Consider the following 11535-nt stretch of genomic DNA (forward strand, 5'->3'; position numbering starts at 1 on the left):
TAAAAAACTAAAAATAGAACTACCATATGACCCAGCAATCCCACTACTGGGCATATACCCTGAGAAAACCATAATTCCAAAAAACACATGCACCCCAATGTTCATAGCGGCACTATTTACAATAGGCAGAACATGGAAGAAACCTAAATGTCCATCAGCAGAGGAATGTATAAAGAATATGTGGTACATATATACAATAGGATATTACTCAGCCATAAAAAGGAATGAAATTGTAGAGACATGGATGGACCTAGAGAGTGTCATACAGAGTGAAGTCAGAAAGAGAAAAGCAAATATCATATAACAACGCGTATATGTGGAATCTAGAAAAACGGTATAGATGATCTTATTTGCAAAGCAGAGACACAGAGTAGAGAACAAATGTATGGATACCAAGGGGGAAAGGGGTTGGGTGGGAGGAATCGGGAGACTGGGATTGACACATATACATTATTGATACTATGTATGAAATAGACAACTAATGGGAACATACTGTATACCACAGGGAACTCTACCTAATGCACTGTGGTAACCTAAATGGGAAGGAAGTCCAAAAGGGACGGGATATCTGTATGTGTATGGCTGATTCATTTTGTTGTGCAGTGGAGGCTAACACACCATTGTAAGGCAACCATACTCCAATAAAAATTAATTTAAAATAAATGAATAAAATTCAGTAGAAAATTAACCACCATTTTTAGACAAAAAAAAAAAAAAAAGGTGTCCACAGGACCCAGACTCAGCCCAACCCCTTTTTTAATTGGTGCATGAACCTGAATGACTCCCTTCCTCTCTCTGGGTCTCATTTTCTAGTCCAGGTGGTCTCTAAGGTTCTCTCTGGTCTGGCAATCAAGGTCCCACAACTCAGGTCGCTTCTAGATAGGTCTTTGGAAAGAAGCCAGCCCTTCAATCTCTCAGCCCACCAGTTACTTCACCACGACTTTCTGCAGCGTGCTCACCCGCCCTCTTTCATCAGCCCTAAACTTGCCCTTGCACTTCTCTGCCACCAGCCAGCAGGCCCAGCCTCTCCTTCCGAGGGCTTTAGCGCCCACCTTCTCGCAGGCTCCAAATCTGTTCAGGACAGGCACGTGCATTTATCCCTCAAGAAACTACAGCACCCAAAAGGCTTTGCGGCAACCTCTGGGCCTTTAGTACCACCAAAGAGAAAGGTTTTTCAGTGCGGGCCAGCCGCTGCATGGCTTTTTGGAAATTGTAGTTCTTCTGCGAAGAGCCCGGGAGCTAGGGTAAGGCTGCAAGCCACCCTTCCCAGAATGCACAGCGCTCGTCCCTACCAATCGGAGGCACGGATCTTGGAAGGAAGGCGGGGAAGAGGGGGGAGCTGCCCGGCGCACGCGCAATATGTTTGTCTGGGGAATTCATGTGGAGGTCAGAGTGGGAGCAGGTGAGAATGGAGAGGAGTCGCTGCGGCCCGCGTCCGGGCGTCTCCGCAGTCCCCCTCTGCACTCCCATTAACCCCAGGTTTGGGCGGGCGGGGTCCACGCGTGGGTCCACCTCGTGTCGGAGGGGAAAGGGGGTGAGCACGGGAGGAGCCAGGGCTTGCGTAGAGTGAGGTAGGTGTGTATGGGGCCAGAGTGAGGAATAATCTAGAAGCTCTTAGGAATGGAAAAGCTGAGGAGTCGGGACTGGGCATCCTGGTCTCAGGAAAGATTTAAGTGCACGGGGAGAGATGAAGGTAGAGACGTTGAGGTCTGGGGAGGAGGTAGGGAGGCTGAAGTGGACGACGGCAATGGGGCGGAGCGAGACAAAGTTAAGTGCTGGAGTAGATGCTAGTGAGGTCAGCCGTGCTCGCGCCCACCCCGCCTCAGCCCCCCTACCCCCACCCGTTCCAGGGCTCTCCCTCGGGGTGCAGCTGTTTAGGGCCTTTCTGGCCCGATTGGTTCTCGTGATATGTTGACCCCAGAACGTCATGTAGCGCCTGCTTCTATAATAACAGGTCATTCTTAACGCCTGATGTTGAGAAGCCGCGTGGTGAGGAGTTAAGATGTGCCTTCTAGGATTAGACCTCTAGGTTCTAATCCTGGTAGCCCTCCTCATAGCTGCGTGATCTTAGGCTCCTGGTGTAACTTAACACTTCTGTGTGCCTCAGTTTCCTCATCTGTAGTTATCTACTTCATACGGGTTGGTGTGAGGATTAAATATGGAAATTGCTGTTAGAAGACTACCTAGTATAAAGGTCAGCTATTATTGTTATTTTGTTCTTGGAATCACATTCTTTTCTGAACCAGAATTGCGCAGAACCAGCCACGCAGCCTCTCTCCTGGGGCCTGACTGTCCAGGAAATGGGAGGGTGTTTGGTGTGGGGCTAAGTTCTCTATGGGTATCAAGCCCATGCCTCCTTCCCATTTTGAACCGAGGACCCCAGACCCTTTCTCTTAAGTAGTAGAGAAAGAAGAAAGAAGCGCAGAGGAATTGAGTATACACTTATGCAAGCTGCAGTGTTATTTATGAAATGTCCTTCAGTCGATAATTTAGAGCTCTCAGGAGTGGGGGAAGAAATGGCCAACTCGACAGGTACATGTGATGCCTCAGAGAGGGCTTTACTCTGAGGATTCTGGGATTGAATTGTTTTGTTTTTACCCACTTAGGTAAAAGTGGCCCTAAGTGAGCAGGCCCAGCAGAAGGAGACATGGCTGCCAAAGTGTTTGAGTCCATTGGCAAGTTTGGCCTGGCCTTAGCCGTTGCAGGAGGCGTGGTGAACTCTGCCTTGTATAATGGTGAGGCACTGAGGGGTGGTGGGTCACTGCCCTTTGCCAGAGGACTTCCATTGGTCTTCATAGCCTGTGTGACACTCCTGTTGGCAGCCGCTGTCCGTGAATGTGTTTGTGACCAAGAGGGCTCACCTACTGCCGTCCTGCACCACATGGTTGCATTGTCATCAGGGCCTCTGTCCTTGTAGCCATAGGTTCTCTCAGAGCCTTTATTCACCAAGAGCCTCCCAGCCCAGTTGGACGTTTCCACCTGCTCCTGTGAATTTAAAGAGCTGCTGCAGCAGAGTGCCAGGATTTCGCTGGCCAGCTGAAATGGAGAGCTCGTTGGTTCTCTTCTGCCTGTGGGTGGAATAACTCAGCAAGGGTTTTAGCCCTTTGGTGACCTTGTCCTGAGTAGGAGCTTTGCTCTGGTGTGGTCGAGTCTTTCCAGAGAAAATATCTTTGAGATGCACCGCCCAGCTTTTTAACAGTGTGCTGGGTGTTGAAGCTGGCGTTTCCACTTTTCTTTGTGACCTTAGGCAAGTCACTTTCCCCTCCGCAGGCCTCAGCTTTCTCATTGGTCAAGCCACAGGATCGAACTGCTTTATGTCTAAGACCCCCTCCACCTCTGATATTCTCTAGCTTTCACTGTTGGAAAGTAGCAGTAGATCGACCCACCTCATGTGTGACCCTGACAAGAGGAGGATTACTTTCAGAGTGAAGGTGTTTGGGCCAACTGTAATGTCCAAAAAGGCAGAGACAGAAAGCAGCTGGTCAGGAAAGCCTGCTCTTGGGCTGCCCTGGTGGCACAGTGGTTAAGAATCTGCCTGCCAATGCAGGAGTCACGGGTTTGATCCCTGGCCCAGGAAGATCCCACATGCTGTGGAGCAACTAAGCCCATGTGCCACAACTACTGAGCCTGCGCTCTAGAGCCCGTGAACCACAATTACTGAGCCCGTGTGCCACAACTAATGAAGCCCGCGCGCCTTGAGCCTGTGCTCCACAACAAGAGAAGCCCGTGCACCACAACGAAGAGTAGCCCCCGCTCACCACAACTAGAGAAAGCCCGCGCACGGCGAAGACCCAACGCAGCCAAAAATAAAATAAATTTATTTAAAAAGAAAGAAAGAAAAGCCTGCTCTCTTTCTATGGTGCAGCTTTATACTCTGATCTTTTTGGCCACCCCTGCATAGCTAAACAGTAGTCACCATTACTAATTTCTTTCTGAATCAGCAAGACAGCTCTATAACCCCTTCAAACCTTAGAGAAACCAATCTATTGGAAAGAAAAAGTGGGGCCTTCCAAATTTTAGGATCGCCATAGGGAGGATGCTGCTTCCGGAAACGCTGAGTTAAATTGGAACCAGGATGGACTGTGGTAACAGTGAAGACTGGTGAGTTTTAGAAAGAAGTTTTGGGAGGTGGTTAATCAGAAAATCAGCAGCCAGTTGTTTCAAGGAGAAAGGATGCTGAGGAATAGATCCTATTACCGAAGTCCTTGGGAGGACATGTGGGATGGGAAATGATTGCTTAGTTTTATAGCTGTTTAGAGGCCTCTAGAGACCAGAAGTGTAGGAAGAAAGAGCAGGAGAGGGGAGACTTAATAAATGAATGGAAGGCACCAGGGATCTTTCAAAACCATGATCCTTTTGGTTAAAGGGTGAGGGGATTTTTCTGACCCATCATTATTCTTCATTCCTAGTGGATGCTGGGCACAGAGCTGTCATCTTTGACCGGTTCCGTGGAGTGCAGGACATTGTCGTAGGGGAAGGGACTCACTTCCTCATCCCTTGGGTACAGAAACCAATTATCTTTGACTGCCGCTCTCGACCACGTAACGTGCCAGTAATCACTGGTAGCAAAGGTGAGTCTTGTCTGTGGGTCAGGTAGAGAGTGTGGAAGGGCTGCTGTGGGATCCCGAACGGGTTGAACTTCTCGTAGTACGAATTCGTGGCATATTTTCCGTGAAGAGTTTTATGTGGCTACAGAGAAAGAAAGATACAGGTGTACCTCAGAGATGTTGTGAGTTCGGTTCCAGACCACCGCAACAAAGCACATATTGTGATGAAGCGAGTCACACGAATATTTTGGTTTCCCAGTGCATAGAGTTCACCCCATACTGTAGCCTGTTATGGGTGCAATAGCTTTATCTCTAAAGAAACAATATATATACAGTACCTTAATTAAAAAATACCTCATGGCTAAAAAATGCCAACCATCATCAGATCACCATAACAAATATAATAATATCGGGAAAGTTTGAAATATCGCAAGAATTACCAAAATGTGACAGAGACGTGAAGTGAGCAGGTGCTGTTGGAAAAATGGTGCCGATAGACTTGTTTGACACAGGGTTGCCCCAAACCTTCAATTTGTAAAAAATGCAGTGTCTGTGAAGCTCAAGAAAGTGAGGTATGCCTATATACTTAAAATACGCACACAGTTGTACAAATTTAGAGAAATGAACAAAGATATATTTCAAGAGTTACATAGCAATCCAATTTTAAAGAAATCTAAGTGTGCCTTTGCTCCCTCGGTTGACCCTTCCCATCAGTTCTTGTTTCCCAGGGTGGCTGTAAACGGATCTCCAGCCGTTCTGTTTGCCTTCACAGCTGACTTACCCTTTGCCTTGCTTTCCAAGGCCTCTGTTTCCAGCAGTGCTGCCCTCACATTGTTCTCTCACAGGCCAAGGCCCACATCCCTGAGAGCAATCTGGTCTGACACGCCACTGGCTTCCCAGTTGGAGCCTAAAATGAATGGCTGTCATGGTTCTCCCCGCATCGTGCACATAGAGGTGCACAGGCAGTAGATGGAACGGCAGGTGCTGTCTTGGCCGTGACGTTTCTGTGCAGCAGGAGGAGAGGGTTGCATGGGTGTTGCTGTTCCTCAGCAGATGTTTGCTTTCTGTCATAGTGGCAGGCTTTGTGCTGAGTCAGAGGGTGGGGTAGTTCCAAGTTGACTAAAGCGGGAGCCTTTAGGAGCTTGGCCTGGCTAGGGAGATAGGCATGTGGACAGGCATTAGAGTGGGGCGCGGGGACCACAGCACGGAGGGGAGGCCGAGAAGAGAGCTCCTGTGAGGAATGTGCGTCTGCACTGGCACTTAGAATGAGAAGTGCGTCGGGCAGAGGAGGGGAAAGGGTACAATCGTGTTGACTGATCTGTCCTGTCGCTCCTGGCCAGAGAGAGGAGGAGCCTCGTGTAAAGGGTCTGGCCTGCCTGCTACATCAGAGGAAATCAGCAGTGGGGTGGGGTTAATCAAGAAACATCATATTTTAACTTAAAGGCCTAGTTCTGAACTTTCCTCCTTCTTGGGATTTCTTTCTCTACTGTTTTGCAGTTGTTCTGAGGATACATATACACCTACACCTATCTTCAAAACTTGATAGGAACTTGCAGAGATCAGGGACGGTGTATAACCATTTCCCACTCTGGTGCCTGGTTCAGAACTCATGTCATGGGCGTTTGGTCCATGGGGTTGATGACTGCAAGCAGGCCGTGACAGCGCCTTAGCTCCAAGTAGGACTGCATTGTCAGGGGAAGTTGTAATTCCCTCCCTGGGCCCTTTGACTCGGCCAAGTAATGAGAAACGGCCTCTAGATGAGTCTGATAACCCCTTACATCTGTTGCGCATTTGACAGAGTGCCTTTATATCTGTTTCCTCCTTCGGTTTCTCCCAACATGCCTGGGAGGCAGATGAAATCATCCCCATTCTCACATGTGAGGAAATAAGCTGAGATAGGCTAAGGCTTAGTGATCCCGCATAATTAGTAAACAGCAGAGTTGAGGCTGCAGCCAGGCCTTAGACTGCTAGTCTGCTGGACCCACGGTCACCTCTCTGAGGCACACTCCTACCTTGGGCCACATTCACTGGGCCTTGGAGAGGACTTACCCTAGAATTCTTGGCATTGGCCTATCTGTTTTCTTAAAATATTCAGTGTTCCGGGCATATCCATGGCAACTGTTAGATGTACAATCTGAATTTACTTATATCAGAGGGCATTCAGGACACACTGAAAAGCTGTCATCACCAGAATCCTTGGAGAAGTTTTTAACGCTGGTGCTGTGCTGGGTTCTCTACCAAGGAGACCACGCACAGGTGCGCCTCACCCTCTAGGATCTGATAATCGGCAACTTTACTTATAAATTATAGCAAATTTGGGGTAGGAGAGGTCATAGAAGGCCACTTTGGTTTTTACTTTGAACTCCAGCACTTCTCCCCTACCCTAAGACTTACAGAATGTCAACATCACCTTGCGCATCCTCTTCCGGCCGGTTGCTAGCCAGCTCCCCCGCATCTTCACCAGCATCGGAGAGGACTACGACGAGCGCGTGCTGCCATCCATCACCACCGAGATCCTCAAGTCCGTGGTGGTGAGTGAACAGGGCCTCAGCCTCGAGCCTCGAGCCCAGCCCCCAGGAGATCGCTAGGTGGCAGGAAGAGCTTGGCGGTGACTGGTTGGGACTCTGCTTCCTCATTATCCTGACCTGCTCCTCTGCCCTCCCTTGGAACCAGGCTCGCTTTGATGCTGGAGAACTGATCACCCAGAGAGAGCTGGTCTCCAGACAGGTGAGCGATGACCTCACGGAGCGAGCAGCAACCTTTGGGCTCATCCTGGATGACGTATCCTTGGTAAGGGTCTTGGGGTGCCTGCAGGGGAGGGTGCCTGGTTCCATATCTGGGTAGACACTGTGAGGTCCTACCTTCCACTTTCCTCAATGAAGTCTTGAAAACATGGAACCCTCTTGGTGGCATGTGGCAGTCTCCTCGGGTTTGTTTTCAGAAGAAGGTTCTTTTACCTCCCCTGTGCCACAGACATTTTTCTGTTAACTTTTGGCCCTGACCACTAGATTTTTCACCTTCCCCAAACTGAATGTTCCCCCGAGCTCCCCAGGAAGTGATGTCCTGCTAACCCTGTTGGACACAGGCAGAAATTGCTGGGTAGAGACTAGAGAACAGCTGGAATAGTCTTTCTCCCTAGCACAGACCTCCCAGCCTGACCCCGAGGAATTTCCTAACACCTAGGGTCTAAAGCGCAGTCAAGTGAGCTCTGGGACCTCCCCATGAAAGGTGATAGAGTGTAAATGAATGGTTCTGTTTCCCAAAGCCTGGTATGGGAGGCAGGGGGCATCTCTGAGGCATAAGCTATCCTCTTGAGACCGTGTGGTCTGTGTATTTATATGACACTGAATGCCGCAATGCAGACAGAAAGCAATACAGGCAGGATAGCATTTCAGATCGAGGAGGGTGAGGGGAAGGGGTCGTGTTTCTGATTCTCTGGGGAAAATCATTTGGAGTGATTTGTTCGGGTAGTGAGGCAGAGTGTTTCCCATTCCGTTCTCCTGTGCGTCGCTGGGGAAAGGCACAGCTTACCCCTCAGCATCTGTGCAGCTGTTTAAACAGTAACACTCTACATACCCTGCGCTCACCCCAGGGCGCTGCTCCACTTGCCGCAACTGCCTTCCAGCCGTGGAAGGGCTCGTGGGCTCCCTCTACTGGCAAGACGCCAGGCTGCAGCCATTTGGCTCCTTGGACCAGAGTGGTTCCTCGGGCTCTCCCACTTAGTGTTGAACACTGTGGCCATGAGCGAGGACACACTAAGCGAAAGCCTGAGGAGAAGCTATAGGCATTTCGCTAGACTTTGACCACATACTCCATTCTGGGGGAATGGGGTGGCCACAAGAAACCATATCTAAGAGGTGTGAGAAGAAAATTAGGTTTCATGGGGAATTTGCTGCCCTCAGCTGGCCCGTTTAGAAAGAAATTTTATTCCTTAATTACGCATTTCTTTTTCATTGCTCAGGATTGTATTTTCTTTCCCAAACTTTGAACAAGAGTCCAGAAATGGAGCAGGCGAGCTAGAACAGCTGCAGTTTAAGAGTTAGGAGTGTTAAAAATTCTGGAAGACATTGGACTGGGATTTACTCTTCAGGAGAAGTTTTGAGCCGCTTATTTTCCTTTTTTAAAGCAGAGGTTGGGAGCGTAGTGGAGGAAATGAAACAAGTAGAATTTGGTAGCAAAACCAATGCTGTTATCCCCTTTATTCTTCCCTTTTAATAAAAAATATAGATAAATTAGACTAGGCATTAGTAGTGCTGAGATCTGTTTCCGTTGTTTGCACTGTCATTACAGATACATCACTTCAGCGAAGTCTCGGTCACTCGTGTTGTTAGGGAAGACCGATGCATAATCAGAATTTTAAACCTTCACCCGAAGCAATACCTTTACCTGCCTTCTCTTTCTTTTAAACCCTTTATCAGAAGCACTCACACATAGGGAAAACCATGGTTTGCAAAATCATGATTTGGAAATCGTCTCTCTAGTCCTCTTCCTGTTTTGTGGTGGAGATGCTGTGAGAAAGCAGTGGACTGGTTAAGTCATAAGCAGAGAGCACCACACTCTTGAATCCCCGAGAACCAGCTGCATCCCTCACTCTCAGGGGCTCAGTTTTCCATCTGGCTTCTCTGGGGGCTTCAAGCAGGCCATCAAAGGACCTTGCAAGAGCACTAGTCAGTGGTGGGGGTCCTGGAACCCACAGGTCTCCTCCCCTAGGGAGGTGGTCAATCGAGTAGACACCTTCTGGTGCCCGTGGGCTGTGTTCTACCTGAGGGTGCCAGAATGAGGTACAGGAGCACTTTGGGCAGCCGAGGATTCTGGGGTGTGAACTCAGTTTGGGCACGGATGTGGAGGTGGAAGGGCATTCTGACCTCACATTGTCTCCAGCTGCTAGAGCCGTTCGTGGCCTCTTCCTCCAGCGGCCGTGCGGGCCCTGCAGCAGCGCTGTCGGAGCCATTACTCTGCCTCATCTTGTGCTCACTCTCTCCCCGTAGACGCATCTGACCTTTGGGAAGGAGTTCACAGAAGCGGTGGAAGCCAAACAGGTGGCTCAGCAGGAAGCAGAGAGGGCCAGATTTGTGGTGGAAAAGGTGAGCACTCAACCAGATGGCAGGAGCCTCTCTCCCCTTTCTCCTTTGCTCAGCCTCCCTGTTTGCTGGGTGGCCTGGAAATTCATCACCTGTCATCTCTTCCGGGATCATCGGAAGGGGATTGAAGGGACTGCACTCCTGCACTTGGTTCCAGAGTCTTCGGGGTCTAGTCAGGGATATGTGAAGTTATGTTCTTAAATCACTGAAGGGTAATTTTTTTTTCCACGTCCCTATGATCAAAAACAGTCTCCCACAAATAAAAATGTTTCTTCTGGAATATTTTCAGCTTCACTGAGAGGTCATTTTTAACTGTGGTTACATAGTGAAAGCTGACAGCAAAAGGGATCAAACGTTGCACCAGGTGCACTGTCATCACTGGATTTTTTTCAAGCACTAAATCCATCCAGATGTGTCAGAGTGTGCTGGGACGCAGTATAGTTGCGTAGGGCCTGGTCTTTTGGTCTTTGCAATGGTGTATTTATTTCATATATTCCCTTCTCCCCACCACTAATTCTCTTGGATTTTTATTCCTAATCCAGGACACCTTAGTCCTTAGAATCAGGCAAAAGAGAGGTATATGGGTAGACATTTAACTTTAGAGAATATAAACTCCATGTGGATGGAGCCTTATTTTTTCTTTTTCCACTTTTTTCTGCCTCTTTCCAGCACCTAGAACATGTCCCAAACCATGCCTGGGATAGATTCTAGGTATCAATAAATATTTGTTGAGTGGACAGTCCCAGAACCTCAGTTGAACAGCTGTCTGTTCATCTCAGACAGGCTTCACGCTGTGTTCTCCTCCCGTGCTTCTGAAGGTCATGCATTGCAGATAGACGCCCTCCTGTTGGTAAGGGCGGGGGAAGCCAGGAGGCCTCGTTCTGCATGCCTGAGTTCCTGGTCGGGAACTAGTTTAGCCCAAGAGCGACTTCAGGGAGCATCCCGTGCCTGCCGCTCCTGCTTAGCTGCACTGGTTTTGATGAAAGTCGCTTTGACTTGGGGCTGGAGGGAAAGATGAGGATTAATTCCATCTTTCTTTCTCTCCTGCTTTCCTTGGCCTGGAGTCCTCCTGCCTTGGAGTATGTGGCTGGACTGGGTTGCTATTAATATTATTGAGCACTTTTAAATAAGACAGCTATTTATATAGCCAACAGAAATGTGTCCCTACAGTGGCAAGACAGGAGAGGAGGATTGGGTGGACAGTGCTTGTTGACCCTGTCTGGAGGGGGAGGTGAAGTCCCAGGGTTCCTTCGGGACCCGGTGAGGATGCCTAACGTGGTCCTTTTGAGGCCGTAGCCGTCATCCAGCACCCCAAGATGTGATCTTGGTCTCTCTGCTTCCACCCCCGTAGGCTGAGCAGCAGAAGAAGGCAGCCATCATCTCTGCGGAGGGCGACTCCAAGGCAGCAGAGCTGATCGCCAACTCGCTCACCACTGCGGGCGATGGCCTGATCGAGCTGCGCAAGCTGGAGGCGGCGGAGGACATCGCGTACCAGCTGTCGCGCTCCCGGAACATCACCTACCTGCCCACTGGGCAGTCGGTGCTCCTCCAGCTGCCCCAGTGAGACCCGCACCTCCTGGGGCCATCTGGACCACAGCCCCCATGATGCTCACCACCACCTTCCTTCTCCCGCCCCAGAAATCACTGTGAAACTTTATGATTGGCTTAAAGTGAAGGAAATAAAAGTAAAATCACTTCGGATCTCTAATTACTTGATCAGGTGAAGCTCTTTCACTCTTCTCGTTTCCATCCCCTTTTTTTATCCGCCTCCCTACCCAGAGTTGCCAAGTGCCTACACAGACCAGCTTGGCTCCCGTCTTTGGGGCCTGCTGGCGCTCCAGCCTAGGCACTGGCAGTGGGCAGAAGACAGGCAGGACCATGTGTGTGATGAGCTGGGAGTCAGTGGG

The 11535-nt window shown here is 49.5% G+C and overlaps 1 protein-coding gene across 2 annotated transcripts; it reads left to right on the forward strand.

Moving 5' to 3' along the window:
- The first annotated feature begins 1312 nt into the window (after positions 1 to 1312).
- Positions 1313 to 11324, forward strand: PHB (prohibitin). Of its 2 annotated transcripts, none has more exons than XM_029213360.1 (7): positions 1313 to 1402; positions 2607 to 2735; positions 4410 to 4571; positions 6936 to 7078; positions 7221 to 7337; positions 9536 to 9631; positions 10980 to 11324. In XM_029213360.1, the coding sequence occupies exons 2-7, from the start codon at positions 2648 to 2650 to the stop codon at positions 11190 to 11192; spliced, it is 819 nt and encodes a 272-aa protein (XP_029069193.1). In that variant the 5' UTR covers positions 1313 to 1402; positions 2607 to 2647; the 3' UTR covers positions 11193 to 11324. The 2 variants fall into 2 exon arrangements, with proteins under 2 accessions (XP_029069193.1, XP_029069194.1); XM_029213361.1 differs by lacking the exon at positions 1313 to 1402 and adding an exon at positions 1461 to 1479.
- Positions 11325 to 11535: the final 211 nt, after the last annotated feature.

This window comes from Monodon monoceros, unplaced genomic scaffold (genome assembly GCF_005190385.1).
Source record: "Monodon monoceros isolate NGI ecotype Baffin Bay Population unplaced genomic scaffold, NGI_Narwhal_1 Super_Scaffold_9, whole genome shotgun sequence".
NCBI classification, from domain to species: Eukaryota; Metazoa; Chordata; class Mammalia; order Artiodactyla; family Monodontidae; genus Monodon; species Monodon monoceros.

Bases quoted from the DNA above. Each gene is read 5' to 3' on its own strand.
- PHB (XM_029213360.1), top strand. From the start codon at position 2,648: ATGGCTGCCAAAGTGTTTGAGTCCATTGGCAAGTTTGGCCTGGCCTTA. The intron at 2,736-4,409 runs GTGAGGCACTGA...CTTCATTCCTAG, and splicing joins GAACTCTGCCTTGTATAATG to TGGATGCTGGGCACAGAGCT. The intron at 4,572-6,935 runs GTGAGTCTTGTC...CCCTACCCTAAG, and splicing joins AGTAATCACTGGTAGCAAAG to ACTTACAGAATGTCAACATC.